This window comes from Salmo salar, chromosome 01, assembly GCF_965601325.2.
Source record: "Salmo salar chromosome 01, fSalSal1, whole genome shotgun sequence".
NCBI lineage: Eukaryota > Metazoa > Chordata > Actinopteri > Salmoniformes > Salmonidae > Salmo > Salmo salar.
In genome coordinates, this window is record NC_138291.1 from 178,925,325 (window position 1) to 178,942,710 (window position 17,386).

The window sequence follows — 17,386 nt, forward strand, 5'->3', positions numbered from 1 at the left end:
CCTTATGTATACATAGCTCCACCCACATCGAATGGGGTTGGAATCGTGGGAAATAAGTACGTTTTACCAAATATAACAATGTTAATTTCATAATTATTCTAATAAAGTTGTGTACATAAAACACGTCTGTAAAACCACAATGAGGACATCAACCCATCAAGCTAGTTTTTATAAATCATTGGGAACAGCGTAAGAAAAACGTCAAAGTAATCTGAAATGGAGGCATTAATTCATGTTCACATTTACACCATAACATACATAGGCATTTCATCATTAAGACCTTTAGGAAATCATGTCTGGAGGGTCAAAATCCCAAAACATTGTATTTTACTCAGAATATTATTTATATCACCTCCCCTTGTCTGATATCTTAACTTTCTTTATGCCACAAAATCTAAAGTTAGAAATGTCATTTAATTTGGAATCGTTTCCTGTATGTGGGAGAAATATTCACACTTCATCATATTGTTGCACTGTGCGCGACCTCTGCATTTATAGCTACCATTCAGAAGAGGGCATGAAAGAGACTGGCTCGTTTTCTTTTGTGGCTGGCAGTTGGCATGGAACAATTTAATGCCTAAATTGCGACCTCTTATATATACAATAAATTGTGGATTCTTAAATTCAGCTGGCAAAGCTGGGTCCGATGATAAAACATACCAGGGTTTCTTGACAGCATCTCCCACTTTACGCGAGTTCAAAAGTGTATGGGGTGGTGAACAAAATCAAATCAACAATACAGCGTGTTCTTTAGCTTTAGTGGGTCTTTTTTTAGTAGCAGTTCATCTCATGTTTTCCCTAATGCCAAATTAAGAGCTTCATTCACACATTGTCGACAGTAGCCTCTTCTTAGAAACCTACTGCGCATCTCCGCTTCTTTTTCTAGATAATCCTCTGTGGAGTGGCATATACGGCGCAGTCTGAAAAACTGGCTTCTTGGAAGTCCTCTTTTTAATTGCTCATGGTGGAAGCTGTCCCCCTGTAATGGAGTATTTCTGTTCGTTTCTTTTCTACACACGTTTTACAGACATGTTTAATACTTTTTATGTGCACACTTTATTAGAATATTTATGAAATGCACATTGTTATATTTGATAAAACGTAATAAAGAGCAGTGATAGTAGCAAGAGCAGTGTGTGGGTTTCTTATTTTTTCTCATAAATATATCAGTAAAATCTACTGAACCTGGCTAAGTAGGCCGCTAATCTGAGTGAGCAAAGACTACAAATGAAGTGTGTATTGGGCCTAATTTGATAAATGTGAAAAAACTAAGTGTTTTCTAAGTGATAAAACATTTTAAAATGGTGATGCCCCATACTCAATGCCAATATATGAAACCCCCACCAGAACCACAGCCTAATTCATAACAAAGATGCCCTACAAATAACTTACATCACTGGCTTGCATTCCTTTTACATTAGTTGCAGGATCCTTTTTAAGGAAAAAAGGGAATTTCAACAACTCCTGTCTTTCTCCTTGCCACCTCTTCTTCGATTCTTGGACCCTTGAGTCTGTGAAACCAAAACAACTTTTGAACAATGCAGGATGGTGATTGAAGGCATTCTCTTTCAAATTCTCCCTGATGTTCATTGGTCATTCATTTCAATGTATGTGAAATATATTTTCCCTGAACATGAGAAACTATTTAAAACCCTATCATGACCTCAAAAAGTCTCAAGGTCAGACCAAATTAGTAAGGGCCTTTGATGGTCAAAATACATAGTTAGCAGTGGAGGCTGGTGGGAGAAGCTATAGGAGGACAGGCTCATTAATGGTTGGAATGGAAACATACGGAAACCAAATGCTTGACTCTATTCTATTGATTCCATTGCAGCTCCTATAGCTCCTCCAACCAGCCTCCACTGATAGCTAGCTAGCTAGATAGCCAAAGTCAACTTACCACCAGAGTCTTTGGAGTCGGTTGTTTTCGGAGGATCTGTTACAATAGAATTAGAATGCTTAGACATGGAAAGCTAATGTTAGTTATGAGTAGCTAGTTAGAAAACTAATCTACGGTCAGCTTTGTCTTTGCAAAGACCCAAACATAGAAACAAAGATTCACCTCAATTAACACTATTTGACGCATCAAATAAGCTTGTTGACCAATCAGGAACTGAATACGACTACGCTTCATAATTTTTTTATGCAGTTTAAAAACATAAATAAGTGTGCAAAATGAACACTTGTCTCTCAAAGACATCGTTACAGTTGTTTTTTTTTTAAATAATCGCAGAACTTTAGCTAGTTGGCTATGTCTACTTACCCATCGCTCTCAGGTTCACGAAAACATTTGTTAACAATACAAGTGAAATTAGTATTTTTGACACCATCTTGACAGTTATCAAAGCCACTGTAGAGATGTGTTGAGCAACTTAGCTTTAGCTAACTAGGTTAGCTATGCTATGGGAAGAATACAGTGTTGCTCAGCTGGCTGTGTTGACTGAGAGACTAGGAAATAACAAAATTAAATTTAAAAATAAAAAATCCGTTAATAATCCGTTCATTTTTGAATGACAAGTCTCGTGTGGGACATTCCGAGCCGAATGTTTTCTCTATATGTTCTGTAGACACTCATGTGTTCCTGGATCAGATGTATGGTAAAATATGTAATCAATAAGCTACCCGTTTAGTTTTTTAACCAGACCTCGGATCAGTTCTTATTTCAGCCAGTTGACCACGCCCTGCTTGGTTTTCATTGGTTAATGGCTAACTTTCGTCAAGGAACTCAAGAAAGTGTGTGATTCGAGAGACGAGTTGAGTTTGGACAGTGTGTATACTACAGGTGACACTGTTTTGTATATAATCGGAAAAATAAATAATAAAATACATATTTACAACTGTATTCTGTAAAATGGTCGGGGTAAAAGTAATCGGGAATGATTCAGAATTCCAACCTGAGCTAGCAGCCGCCGGTTCGAGGCTTGCCGTAGTGAAGTTCACAATGGCAGGGTAAGGTTCAAAATATATTCCCAGGCCTTGGCTAGATGCTAGCATGCTAGACAGGATCTAAACTGAACTGGGTGATCCAATTTCATTGACAAATGTATAGTTACCTAGTAGGTCAACTGGTTTCGGATTTCGTAGTGTATCGGTTGTTGAATACTTTCAAACAAGCTACTTAAAAGCGTGAGAAATAACTCAAAGACATCACCACGCTGTTAGCTACGCGAACGTTGGCTAACTAGCTAACGGTAATTAGCCAGCTGTGACTTAGCAATATCAGACAGGCTAAGATAGCAAGATAAGCTAACTCCACAGAGGAGTTGCGGTACTTGGCAACCCAGTAGTCTGATATTAGTTAGCAATAGAGTGAAATGTTTTCTGTATAATTTGTGGTACAACAATGTTAGCTAGCTATCTGGTGGTTTTGATAGGAATCTAGAATGCATTTCCCAGTGAAAGGGGGACACACAGACATCTTTTAACTAGCGGGCTCCGAGGTGTATTCATTCCGCCAAACAGTTGGCAAACTGAAACGACAGTTTATATTGGACAGGGGTGTATTCATTACGCACATTCTGTTCCAAAACGTGCAACAGACAACGTTTACTCCAAACGGAAAAGGCAAAAAAAAAAAAAGAGTTTCTATTGGACAAATTCATGTAGGCCCCTCCCCGTATTGTTCTGTTTGCTTCCGGTAAACGTTTTTGCTTTAATGAATACACCCCAGGTAGGCACGTTTTGTTTGTTTCCGTTTAAGAAACGTTTTGCAACAGAATAGCCTGAAGGAATACACCCCTGGTGAAGAACACGTACCTGGCTATTATTTTAGCTTTAGTTAATCCATGTGTATGGTTGACAACTTTCGCTAACGTCAAAAATAACAACAACAGTAGTCGGACAATACAAGCTTCATAATAAACTCCTTCTCTCCCCAGGTGTCGACCCTGTGTCAGAATATCCCCTGCTTTCAACATGCTGAGTAACAAGTACCCACACGTGGTTTTCCTTGAAGTAGATGTACAAGTCTGTCAGGTGAGGTTCTTTTTGCATAAAGAGTTTTGATAATACAGCCTACTGTATCATAATCGAAACACCAGGTATTCTGTTGTTCATGTGTTCATAGGAGACGCTGTAAACAAAAAAAATGATTTATAGCCTCAAACATGTCGACATCCTCATGTCATTCATTGAGCAATACAGATGAAGAAATCTAGTGTGTGTGTGTGATTGGGCATGTGACTTCAATGTCAATCTCCCTCTTTTCTCTCTCAGGCAACGGCTGCCACCAACAACATCTCTGCAACGCCAACGTTTTTGTTTTTCCGTAACAAAGTGCGCGTTGATCTGTATCAGGGTGCAGATGCCTCAGGACTAGAGGAGAAGATCAAGCAGCATGTAGAAAATGACCCTGGAAGCAACGAGGACTCAGACATTCCCAAGGGATATGTGAGTATATGATGAATTGTATCACTCAGACATTCTGTCTACTTAAACTTCTGTGAATGACTGAAGCAAGGGGTCGAAGTTCTCAGTCACTGCAACAGATTTCCGTCTTATGGATTCTGGAGAGGTTGTTTTTTTGAGTTCAGTGTAGCAATTCACATCTCCAGTGGGTGTGGCAGGTTTGGAGATGGCGTAGCCTTATACATATATTCCCAAATCAATACATATATTAAAATCAGATTAAACTTTATTTGTCACATGCGCCGAATACAACAAGTGTAGACCTTACTGTGAAATGCTTACTTACAAGCCCTTAACCTGTTGGGGCTAGGGGGCAGCATTTGCACGTCTGGATAAAAAAAATGTACCCGATTTAATCTGGTTACTAATCCTACCCAGTAACTAGAATATGCATATACTTATTATATATGGATAGAAAACACTCTAAAGTTTCTAAAACTGTTTGAATGGTGTCTGTGAGTATAACAGAACTCATTTGGCAGGCAAAACCCTGAGACATTTTCTGACAGGAAGTGGATACCTGATGTGTTGTATTGACTTTAAACCTATCCCATTGAAAAACACAGGGGTTTAGGAATATTTTGGCACTTCCTATTGCTTCCACTAGATGTCACCAGCCTTTACAAAGTGTTTTGAGTCTTCTGGAGGGAGATCTGACCGAACAAGAGCCATGGAAAGATGATGTCCCATTAGACACCTGGCGCGCGAGTTCATGTTGGGTACCCTCGTTCCAATACGTTATAAAAGAGTATGCATTCGTCCACCTTGAATATTATTCATGTTCTGGTTAAAAAAGGCCCTAATGATTTATGCTATACAACGTTTGACATGTTTGAACGAACGGAAATATATTTTTTCCCCTCGTTCATGACGAGAAGTCCGGCTGGCTTACATCATGTGCTAACGAGACGGAGATTTTTGGACATAAATGATGAGCTTTTTTTAACAAAACTACATTCGTTATGGACCTGTGATACCTGGAAGTGACATCTGATGAAGAGAATCAAAGGTAATGGATTATTTACATAGTATTTTCGATTTTAGATCTCCCCAACATGACGTCTAGTCTGTATCGCAACGCGTATTTTTCTGGGCGCAGTGCTCAGATTATTGCAAAGTGTGATTTCCCAGTAAGGTTATTTTTAAATCTGGCAAGTTGATTGCGTTCAAGAGATGTAAATCTATAATTCTTTAAATGACAATATAATATTTTACCAATGTTTTCTAATTTTAATTATTTAATTTGTGACGCTGACTTGACTGCCGGTTATTGGAGGGAAACGATTTCCTCAACATCAATGCCATAGTAAAACGCTGTTTTTGGATATAAATATGAACTTGATAGAACTAAAAATGCATGCATTGTCTAACATAATGTCCTAGGAGTGTCATCTGATGGAGATTGTAAAAGGTTAGTGCATCATTTTAGCTGGTTTTATGGTTTTGGTGACCCTGTCTTTGACTTGACAAAACATTACACACAACTCTTGTAAATGTACTGTCCTAACATACTCTAAATTTATGCTTTCGCCGTAAAACCTTTTTGAAATCGTAAAACGTGGTTAGATTAAGGAGATGTTTATCTTTCAAATGGTGTAAAATAGTTCTATTTTTGAAAAATTTGAATTTTGACATTTATTTGGATTCAAATTTGCCGCTCTTGAAATGCACCTGCTGTTGATGGAGTGCACCACGGGTGGCACGCTAGCGTCCCACCTAGCCCCAAGAGGTGCCCTTAACCAACAGTGCAGTTCAAGAAGAGTTATGAAAATATTTACCAAATAAACAAAAGTAAAAAAATAATGGCAAAGTATACTGAACAAAAATATAAATGCAACATGCAACAATTTCAACATTTTTACTGAGTTCATATAAGGAACTCAATCAATTTAAATAAATTCATTAGGCCATAATCTATGGATTTCACATGACTGGTCCGGGGTGCTGCCATGGGTGGGCCTGAGAGGGCATAGGCCCACCCACTTGGGAGCCAGGCCCGCCCACTGGGTACCCTGGACCAGCCAATCAGAATGAGTTTTTCCCCACAAAAGGTCTTTATTACAGACAGAAATACTCCTCAGTTTCATCAGCTGTCTAGGTGGCTGGTCTCAGACGATCCCGCAGGTGAAGAAGCTGGATGTGGTGGTCCTGGGCTGCCATGGTTACACGTGGTCTGCGGTTTTGAGACTGGTTGGACATACTGCCATGTTCTCTAAAACAAGGTTGTAGGCTTAAGGTAGAGAAATGAACATTCAATTATCTGGCAACAGCTCTGGTGGACATTCATATACATTACATTTTAGTCATTTAGCAGACGCTCTTATCCAGAGCGACTTACAGTAATGAATGCATACATTTCATTTCATTCATTAGTCAGCATGCCAATTGCACCCTCCCTCAACTTGAGACAGCTGTGGCGTTGTGTGTCAAAACTGCACATTTAGTGGTCTTCTTTCCAGCACAAGGTGCACCTGTGTAATAATCATGCTGTTTTAATCAGCTTCTTGATATGCCAAACCTGTCAGGTGGATGGATTACTTGCAAGTGCTACTATTTTTGTAACGTTATTAAAACAAAATCAGACAACCCCATAGCAGAATAGTTTACCTATTTACCTAGTCGGCTTGATGTGTGTTCAATGCAAGATAAATCAAATATACTCTTAAATATTCCTCTCCACGCACATTCAAGTTGTGAGACCCATAGCGAGGGAAACATGTATTCTTACAAGCAGTCAATGCACAACAATTCTTAATGCAATTACGGGGGAAACTCTTTTGAAATCAGTTTTGGTTTGTTAAAAAAAGAAAAAAGAAGAGGGGCATCCCAGTTTTCCATTTCTACTACATTTATTTCACTACTCCTTCAATTGTGCAAGTGGGGTCATCTTACAAATACAGTGACAACCAGAGTTTCAAGAATGGCTTAGGGGCAATATTGATGGTAGTTTGCGAACTAAAGGCTCTTTTTGGTGAAGGTCAGGAACCGAATCGGGTTTTTGAAAGAGCCGTTCATTTGGCTCCCCGATCCGCGTTCTGTTGCTACTGCTTTATGTGCTCCAGCCAGAGATTATCCCAACTTCACAATACGCTTACGGATGACCGGGGGCAGCTCTAGCAGGGCAGAAATTTGACAAACTGACTTGTTGGAAAGATGCAAAAAGAGAACTTAAGAACGGGAAGCATAGAAATAGTGCATATAACAGCTATACCGCTTCTTAGACTTGCTTTCAATGAGTGACAGATCTTTAACTCACGTTTCTATGTGAATTTTGTCAGGATCCCACCAAAAAAGTGACATATTGCAGCTTTAATAACAATCAGGATGCTGTGTCCAATGCGGTAAATGCAGATGGACAAACCCTAATGCTTCAGCCTATGTACATTTTACGGCCACTATGCTTCATCAGTTGGGCTATAGGTAATAATGCTTATTGCTAATAGCACATCTGATCATATAGACCATAGGCTATGTGATCCAATATTTTAATAAAATAATTGTAACATATTTTTTTTACCAGTATGTTATTGGGCTCATTACTGGAGGTGGACATTTTATTTTATATACTTTTTTTCCTATTCATTTTAGAGTAGAATGTCCTTTTTAAAAAGTCACCAGAAATGAGGTTTTCAGTCCTTCTACAAAGAAATGATCCCATCGAGGACCCTGTATCCCCTAAGTAAGCAAAGCAAACTGCCTTGCTCAGGGGCAGAACAACAGGTTTTTACCTTGTCAGCTTGGGGATTTGATCCAGCAACCTTTCGGTTACTGGCCCAATGCTCCTACCTGCCAGGTTACACAGGTGAAAGCTATGATCCCTTATTGATGTCACCTGTTAAATCCACTTCAAGTAATGTAGATGAAGGGGAGGACAGAGGTTAAAGAAGGATTTTTAAGCCTTGAGACAATTGGTCCAGTGCTGCAAGGATAGACCTAGTTAAGCTGCAGCTGGCCCAGAACAGAGTGGCACATTTTGCTCTTAATTGTAATCAGAGGGCTGATATAAATACTATGCATGCCAGCCTCTCTTGGCTAAGAGTTGAGGAGAGACTGACAGCATCACTTATTTTTAGAAGAAACATTAATGTGTTGAAAATCCCAAATTGTTTGCAAAGTCACAGCACTGACACACACACTTATCCCACCAGACATGCCACCAGGGGTCTTTTCACAGTCCCAAAATCCAGAACAAATTCAAGAAAATGTACAGTATTATATAGAGCCCTTATTGCATGGAACTTCCTTCCATCTCATATTGCTCAGATGAACAGCAAACCTGATAAAGCAACACCTCGCAGCACAACACCTCTCCCCTATTTGACATCAGGAAGGTTTTCCTAATGTTTGGTGTACTCACTCTATAAGGGGGCAATTCCATAGTAAAATAATGATGCTGAGACTCCGATTGTTAACATTTTAAGTTACAATTTAGTCATTTAGCAGACGCACTTATCCATAGTGACTCACAGTAGCAATTAGGGTTCAACATCGACAGACCTAGTCGGCTTGGCGATTCGTTTCAGCATCATTCTGTTTCCAGTGGAATTGCCCCATAACAGAGTGGATTCCAACTCAGAAGCTTCTGGACTGTAACACAGCGTACTGCAGAAGCTCCATTAATACAACAGAGCCAAGCCAAGACAATTCTGGATCCAGTATGGCAGTACTTCTGGACAGGTCTCTGACTAGCTCTGACTTTGCTGATAGTTACTTTATTGAGGAAACGTGTAGCTACTATTAGGGCTGGGATTATACCAGTATCGGCGTACAAAGCAGATTTCACTTCTTTAGGAAAATAGCATGTTGGAAACAAAGGTCATTATGTTGTCAGAGAGAGTCTTATTTATTTATTTTCACAACTATAGCACAATATTTTACATACAGCAGGTTTTTAAAGGATCAAAGAGTTTGGTCTGCTTCGGGTTTTCATTTTTGCCAGTAAAAAAACCCCATTGAGATACTGGTGTCGTCCCGGCCCTAATTACTGTGACTTAGCTAGGTGGGACAACCACATATCTATCTTTTAAGATGAATTCACTTAAAAACCCTCAGTCGCTCTGGATAAGAACGTCTGTTTAAATGGCTCAAATCTAAACGTCACAGAAAAGACAGAAGCAGAGCTAACTATCCACTACAAAAGGATACTCCATTTCTCTAAAGCAAAGTTAACATTTCAGGTGGGGCTGCTGCATGCTGTGAAGCTGCTCTTGTGTTTGTAATTTGGACTTAACATGGGCTTGTAATGTGGACTTAACATGGGCTTGTAATGTGGACTTAACATGGGCTTGTAATGTGGACTTAACATGGGCTTGTAATGTGGACTTAACATGGGCTTTTAATGTGGACTTAACATGGGCTTGCCTTGTCTGAATCATTTTGATACTGTGTCTGTGTGTTCAGATGGACCTGATGCCGTTTGTGAACAAAGCTGGCTGTGAGTGCCTAAATGAGAGTGACGAAAGCGGCTTTGACAACTGCTTAGTCAAGGACACCACCTACCTGGAGTCTGACTGTGATGAGCAGGTGAGTCTGAGGATATATCGCCATCACCGTCTCCTTCATTAGTTCAGAGCGGTCTGAGCGTGTTGAAATTGTTCACTTCAGTGTGGGTACTTTCTAGTACACTTTACAGGTTAGAACTTGCATCTGTTGTCCTTTTTCTATATTTACAAGGATAAAATCTCACTCACCTGGTTAATAATGGGCCGATTATCATTTTTCAACGCCGATACCGATTGTTGGAGGACCCCCCCCCCCAAAAAAAATCCGGATGCCGATTAATTGGCCGGTTTTTAATTATTGTTTTTTTTCAATTTTATTTATTTATTTGTAGTAATAACAATTACAACAATACTGAATGCACACTTTTATTTTAACTTATCATCAATAAAATCAATTTAGCCTCAAATAAATAATGAAACATGTTCAATTTGGTTTAAATAATGCAAAAACAAAGTGTTGGAGAAGAAAGTAAAAGTGCAATATGTGCCATGTAAAAAAGCTAACGTTTAAGTTCCTTGCTCAGAACATGAGAACATATGAAAGCTGGTGGTTCCTTTTAACTATGAGTCTTCAATATTCCCAGGTAAGAAGTTTTAGGTTGTAGTTATTCTAGGAATTATAGGACTATTTCTCTCTATACGATTTGTATTTCATATACCTTTGACTATTGGATGTTCTTATAGGCACTTTAGTATTTCCAGTGTAACAGTATAGCTTCCGTCCCTCTCCTCGCTCCTACCTGGGCTCGAACCAGGAACACATCGACAACAGCCACCCTCGAAGCATCGTTACCCATCGCTCCACAAAAGCCGCGGCCCTTGCAGAGCAAAGGGAACAACTACTTCGAGGTCTCAGAGGGAGTGCCGTCACCGATTTGAAACTCTATTAGCGCGCACCCCGCTAACTAGCTAGCCATTTCACATCGGTTACACCAGCCTAATCTCGGGAGTTGATAGGCTTAAAGTCATAAACAGCTCAATGCTTGAAGCACAGGGGAAGATCTGCTGGCAAACACACAAAAGTGCTGTTTGAATGAATGCTTATGAGCCTGCTGGTGCCTACCACCGCTCAGTCAGACTGCTCTATCAAATATCAAATCATAGACTTAATTATAACATAATAAACACACAGAAATACGAGCCGTAGGTCATTAATATGGTCAAATCCGGAAACTATCATCTCGAAAAACAAAACGTTTTTCCTTTCAGTGAAATACGGAATCGTTCCGTATTTTATCTAACGGATAACATCCCTAAGTCTAAATATTCCTGTTACATTGTACAACCTTCAATGTTATGTCATAATTATGTAAAATTCTGGCAAATTAGTTCGCAACGAGCCAGGCGGCCCAAACTGTTGCATATACCCTGACTCTGCATGCAATGAACGCAAGAGAAGTGACACCATTTCCCTAGTTTAATATTGCCTGCTAACCTGGATTTATTTTAGCTAAATATGCAGGTTTAAAAAAATATACTTCTGTGTATTGGTTTTAAGAAAGGCATTGATGTTTATGGTTAGGTACAGTCGTGCAACGATTGTGCTTTTTTCGCAAATGAGCTTTTCTTAAGTCATCCCCCGTTTGGCGAAGTTGGTCTTGATACAGTTCGCAACGAGCCAGGCGGCACAAACTGCTGCATATAGCCTGAATCTGTTACATAGAACGCAAGAGAAGTGACGCAATTTCCCTAGTTAAAATACATTTATGTTAGCAGGCAATATTAACTAAATATGCAGGTTTAAAAATATATACTTGTGTATTGATTTTAAGAAAGGCGTTGATGTTTATGGTTGGGTACACATTGGTGCAACGACAGTGCTTTTTTTCGCGAATGCGCTTGTTAAATAACCGTTTGTCGTAGTAGGCTGTGATTCCATGATAAATTAACAGGCACCGCATCGATTATATGCAGCGCAGGACCCGCTAGATAAACTAGTAATATCATCAACCATGTGTAGTTAACTAGTGATTATGTTAAGATTGATTGTTTTTTTTATAAGATACGTTTAATGCTAGCTAGCAACTTACCTTGGTTCCTTGCTGCACTCGCATAACAGGTGGTCAGCCTGCCACGCAGTCTCCTCGTGGAGTGCAATGTAATCGGCCATGATTGGTGTCCAAAAATGCCGATTACCGATTGTTATGAAAACTTGAAATCGGCCCCAATTAATCGGTCGACCTCTAGTATGCTTCTCCTGGCTGGTGTCACCTCAGGCCAACCTGCAGGGTAAACAGTCTTCCTGGCTGGTGTTACCTCAGGCCAACCTGCAGGGTAAACAGTCTTCCTGGCTGGTGTTACCTCAGGCCAACCTGCAGGGTAAACAGTCTTCCTGGCTGGTGTTACCTCATTCCAACCTGCAGGGTAAACAGTCTTCCTGGCTGGTGTCACCTCATTCCAACCTGCAGGGTAAACAGTCTTCCTGGCTGGTGTCACCTCATTCCAACCTGCAGGGTAAACAGTCTTCCTGGCTGGTGTTACCTCATTCCAACCTGCAGGGTAAACAGTCTTCCTGGCTGGTGTTACCTCATTCCAACCTGCAGGGTAAACAGTCTTCCTGGCTGGTGTCACCTCAGGCCAACCTGCATGGTAAACAGTCTTCCTGGCTGGTGTTACCTCATTCCAACCTGCAGGGTAAACAGTCTTCCTGGCTTGTGTTACCTCAGGCCAACCTGCAGGGTAAACAGTCTTCCTGGCTGGTGTTACCTCATTCCAACCTGCAGGGTAAACAGTCTTCCTGGCTGGTGTTACCTCATTCCAATCTGCAGGGTAAACAGTCTTCCTGGCTGGTGTTACCTCATTCCAATCTGCAGGGTAAACAGTCTTCCTGGCTGGTGTTACCTCAGGCCAACCTGCAGGGTAAACGGTCTTCCTGGCTGCTGTTACCTCATTCCAACCTGCAGGGTAAACAGTCTTCCTGGCTGGTGTTACCTCATTCCAACCTGCAGGGTAAACAGTCTTCCTGGCTGGTGTTACCTCATTCCAACCTGCAGGGTAAACAGTCTTCCTGGCTGGTCTTACCTCATTCCAACCTGCAGGGTAAACAGTCTTCCTGGCTGGTGTCACCTCATTCCAACCTGCAGGGTAAACAGTCTTCCTGGCTGGTGTTACCTCATTCCAACCTGCAGGGTAAACAGTCTTCCTGGCTGGTGTTACCTCATTCCAACCTGCAGGGTAAACAGTCTTCCTGGCTGGTGTCACCTCATTCCAACCTGCAGGGTAAACAGTCTTCCTGGCTGGTGTTACCTCATTCCAACCTGCAGGGTAAACAGTCTTCCTGGCTGGTGTTACCTCATTCCAACCTGCAGGGTAAACAGTCTTCCTGGCTGGTGTCACCTCAGGCCAACCTGCAGGGTAAACAGTCTTCCTGGCTGGTGTTACCTCAGGCCAACCTGCAGGGTAAACAGTCTTCCTGGCTGGTGTTACCTCATTCCAACCTGCAGGGTAAACAGTCTTCCTGGCTGGTGTCACCTCATTCCAACCTGCAGGGTAAACAGTCTTCCTGGCTGGTGTTACCTCATTCCAACCTGCAGGGTAAACAGTCTTCCTGGCTGGTGTTACCTCATTCCAACCTGCAGGGTAAACAGTCTTCCTGGCTGGTGTTACCTCATTCCAACCTGCAGGGTAAACAGTCTTCCTGGCTGGTGTCACCTCAGGCCAACCTGCAGGGTAAACAGTCTTCCTGGCTGGTGTTACCTCAGGCCAACCTGCAGGGTAAACAGTCTTCCTGGCTGGTGTTACCTCATTCCAACCTGCAGGGTAAACAGTCTTCCTGGCTGGTGTCACCTCATTCCAACCTGCAGGGTAAACAGTCTTCCTGGCTGGTGTTACCTCATTCCAACCTGCAGGGTAAACAGTCTTCCTGGCTGGTGTTACCTCATTCCAACCTGCAGGGTAAACAGTCTTCCTGGCTGGTGTTACCTCATTCCAACCTGCAGGGTAAACAGTCTTCCTGGCTGGTGTCACCTCATTCCAACCTGCAGGGTAAACAGTCTTCCTGGCTGGTGTTACCTCATTCCAACCTGCAGGGTAAACAGTCTTCCTGGCTGGTGTTACCTCATTCCAACCTGCAGGGTAAACAGTCTTCCTGGCTGGTGTTACCTCATTCCAACCTGCAGGGTAAACAGTCTTCCTGGCTGGTGTTACCTCATTCCAACCTGCAGGGTAAACAGTCTTCCTGGCTGGTGTTACCTCATTCCAACCTGCAGGGTAAACAGTCTTCCTGGCTGGTGTTACCTCATTCCAACCTGCAGGGTAAACAGTCTTCCTGGCTGGTGTTACCTCATTCCAACCTGCAGGGTAAACAGTCTTCCTGGCTGGTGTTACCTCATTCCAACCTGCAGGGTAAACAGTCTTCCTGGCTGGTGTTACCTCATTCCAACCTGCAGGGTAAACAGTCTTCCTGGCTGGTGTCACCTCAGGCCAACCTGCAGGGTAAACAGTCTTCCTGGCTGGTGTTACCTCAGGCCAACCTGCAGGGTAAACAGTCTTCCTGGCTGGTGTTACCTCAGGCCAACCTGCAGGGTAAACAGTCTTCCTGGCTGGTGTTACCTCATTCCAACCTGCAGGGTAAACAGTCTTCCTGGCTGGTGTCACCTCATTCCAACCTGCAGGGTAAACCGTCTTAGTAGATTTACGTGTCTGTGAAGTTACACTCCTCACTTAACCCATATTTTCACCCCTACAGCTCCTCGTTACGATGGCCTTTAACCAACCCGTCAAGCTGTACTCAATGAAGCTGCAGTCCTCTGACTTCGGTGAGTCCTTACTCTTCCTGGGTGCACATAAAGGTTTCTCCGTTCCTAGTAAAACACCCGTACTAGTCTAATTTTATTCAAGAAAAGCCTTTGAAATATCATCCTTTACCCATTGAGTATATTTTGGTGTTTTACTGGAATGATCACAGTCATGTGTTGTGTTGAGTTCCCATGATAGCTTGGGTTGCCTCGTTGTGTCATACATTCTTGTACATTCCTTTTTTCCCTGTTACAGCCCAGGCACCAAAGTGTGTGAAGATCTTCATTAACCTGCCTCGCTCCATGGACTTTGACGATGCTGAGCGGAGCGAAGCCACCCAGACCCTGGACCTGGCAGAGGAGGACTTCAAGGACGACGGGTTGATTCCACTGAGATACGTCAAGTTCCAGAACGTTCAGAGCGTCACCGTAAGTAGCAACTGTTTTGAAGGTGTTACTTTGTGATATAGTTTGAAATGATCGGCAAAGGTACTTGGAGTTCAATGCACTGCTCGTTCATGAGAGCATCTGCGAACTGACTACTTCGATATCATTCATGGTTATGTTTTATGTTGTCTCCAGTGTAACTATATTATATATATATATATATATATATATCTCGCTTTCTTGGACAGGGCTCACTTGAAAAAGAGTGAGCCCTGTCTTCTTAAATAACAGATGAATAAAAAAGAAATATATATATATATATATATGTATATGTAGTTTAAGCCTTTCAGGAAATTCCTTTCACTTGTCCCGTTCTTAACTCTGTTTTTGATGGAGGAGAGGGAGGAAACCAGTTTTAACTATTGAGATGTAGCCCTGGTGTAATGGAGGAGAGGGAGGAAACCAGTTTTAACTATTGAGATGTAGCCCTGGTGTAATTAGTTATGTAAATATAGGACAATGCTGTCATCTAGTGGCAATACTTTCCTCTCCTGTTCAACTGGAGTTTATTACTCTAGCTGTGATATAAAGAATCTATCTTAATAATGCTTATAAGGTGTTGCAATACTTCTTGATTTGCAATCTAGGTTCCAACCAACCCTGCGTGAAGTGACATCCTTTATTTTCTACCGGTTGTGTCCCCTGTAATAATATATAATCTGTAAGTTGTTCCGTTTTTGTTCTAACAGATGTTTGTGAAGAACAACCAAGGGGATGAAGAGACGACTAAAATCAATTACCTTACTTTTATTGGAACCCCTGTACAGGCAACGAACATGAATGACTTCAAACGGGTGAGTTCTGCCCTCTACCAACAGCGTAGTATTTCATGTTAGATGGAACCGGTCTATTAAAGTATGTTCACAATGTCCTTGTCAAGATTGTATGAGATCTGCAATGATGTGTATGTATATATATATATATATATATATATATATATATATATATATATATATATATATATATATATATATATATATATATATATATATATATATATATATATATATATATATATATATATATATATATATATATATATATATATATATATATATATATATATATATATATATATATATATATATATATATATATATATATATATATATATAAGCAAAAAGTTCCATTTTGTCTGCCTTACCTCATCACACACTGGTTTTTATCTGCAACAAGTCTGTTTGTTGGAAACACATTGTTGGGAATTTTTTGGGGAATCTCTAGAACAATTGGATAGAAACTTTTTGATAGTTTTAATTGTTTGCATTTTTTTTTTTTTTCCACATGGCTGTGTTTTTGTTTGACTAGGTTGTGGGCAAGAAAGGAGAGAGTCACTGAATAAGGAGGAGAGGAGAGGAGAGGAGAGGAGAGGAGAGGAGAGGAGAGGAGAGGAGAGGAGAGGAGAGGAGAGGAGAGGAGAGGAGAGGAGAGGAGAGGAGAGGAGAGGAATGGCCATATTTCTGCGGTTGATCCCTGTCTTTCTGCCAAAGCTGCTGGATGGGTCCGGGTCAGAGTCAGCTCTACTGTAATACAACACTGACAACCAACGATGTGTCCAAAATGGCAACATATTCCCTTTTATATAGTGCACTGCTTTTGACCCTTTATACTACAATGCTTTTTGTTGGACCTGGTATTCATCCTGAAGTTAGGGCTTTGATCCAGGATCCAAAGACATGTCTGAGATCTAAAGTAGGGCACTATATAGGGAATAGGGTTCTATAAAGGTAGTGCACTATATAGGGAATAGGGTTCTATAAAGGTAGTGCACTATATAGGGAATAGGGTGCTGTTTTGGATGTGAAAGTCTATGAGCTGTCGTCCATGTCCGCCAGTGAAATTACCAAGATGAGGCATCTCAATCAATTCATTCAAACATTTTTATTGTAATTCAGACAAACACTGTAAATAAAAACACAATCCAAAAAGGCTTGTTGGTATTTGATGTCTCTTGAATTTAATAAAGAAAGTAAGGTTGCTCCACACCACGTCACAAAGACAAGGAAAAGAGATCTTTGACACCCAAGGTTCCCTCAGATTTTCAGCGATGACCAAATTTCAGGTCTGCTGAGTCAAACTTGAAAGTTGTGAAAATTCTGTACAACTTCCAGTGCACGTTTGTTTACTGTGAACACTGAAACTACCTGCACTAAGTTCCAGTTTTACTGTGAACACTGAGGCTGTACCCGCTTTAAGTTACAGTTTTACTGTGAACACAGGCTGTACCTGCTTTAAGTTCCAGTTTTACTGTGAACACTGAAACTACCTGGTCTAACTTACAGTTTTACTGTGAAC

The 17,386-nt window shown here is 41.0% G+C and overlaps 1 protein-coding gene and 1 long non-coding RNA gene across 4 annotated transcripts; one reads left to right on the top strand and one right to left on the bottom strand.

Moving 5' to 3' along the window:
• Positions 1–1,032: 1,032 nt before the first annotated feature.
• On the bottom strand, positions 1,033–2,555 carry LOC123726661 (uncharacterized). Its single transcript, XR_006758757.2, has 3 exons — positions 2,264–2,555; positions 1,901–1,936; positions 1,033–1,511 (listed from the first exon to the last, which is right to left on the bottom strand). It is a non-coding gene; the product is annotated as an uncharacterized LOC123726661 (long non-coding RNA).
• Positions 2,556–2,653: 98 nt separating this feature from the next.
• On the top strand, positions 2,654–17,021 carry LOC106572199 (thioredoxin-like protein 1). Of its 3 annotated transcripts, XR_014379022.1 has the most exons (9): positions 2,706–2,949; positions 3,879–3,975; positions 4,216–4,389; positions 9,808–9,930; positions 14,596–14,665; positions 14,901–15,073; positions 15,781–15,885; positions 16,400–16,818; positions 16,854–17,021. XR_014379022.1 is itself a non-coding variant. In XM_014146194.3 (8 exons), the coding sequence occupies exons 2-8, from the start codon at positions 3,916–3,918 to the stop codon at positions 16,427–16,429; spliced, it is 735 nt and encodes a 244-aa protein (XP_014001669.3). In that variant the 5' UTR covers positions 2,654–2,782; positions 3,879–3,915; the 3' UTR covers positions 16,430–17,021. The 3 variants fall into 3 exon arrangements, 2 of the variants coding, with proteins under 2 accessions (XP_014001669.3, XP_014001635.3); XM_014146194.3 differs by having other exon boundaries at positions 2,654–2,782; positions 16,400–17,021; XM_014146160.3 differs by having other exon boundaries at positions 16,400–17,021.
• The last annotated feature ends 365 nt before the right edge of the window (positions 17,022–17,386 follow it).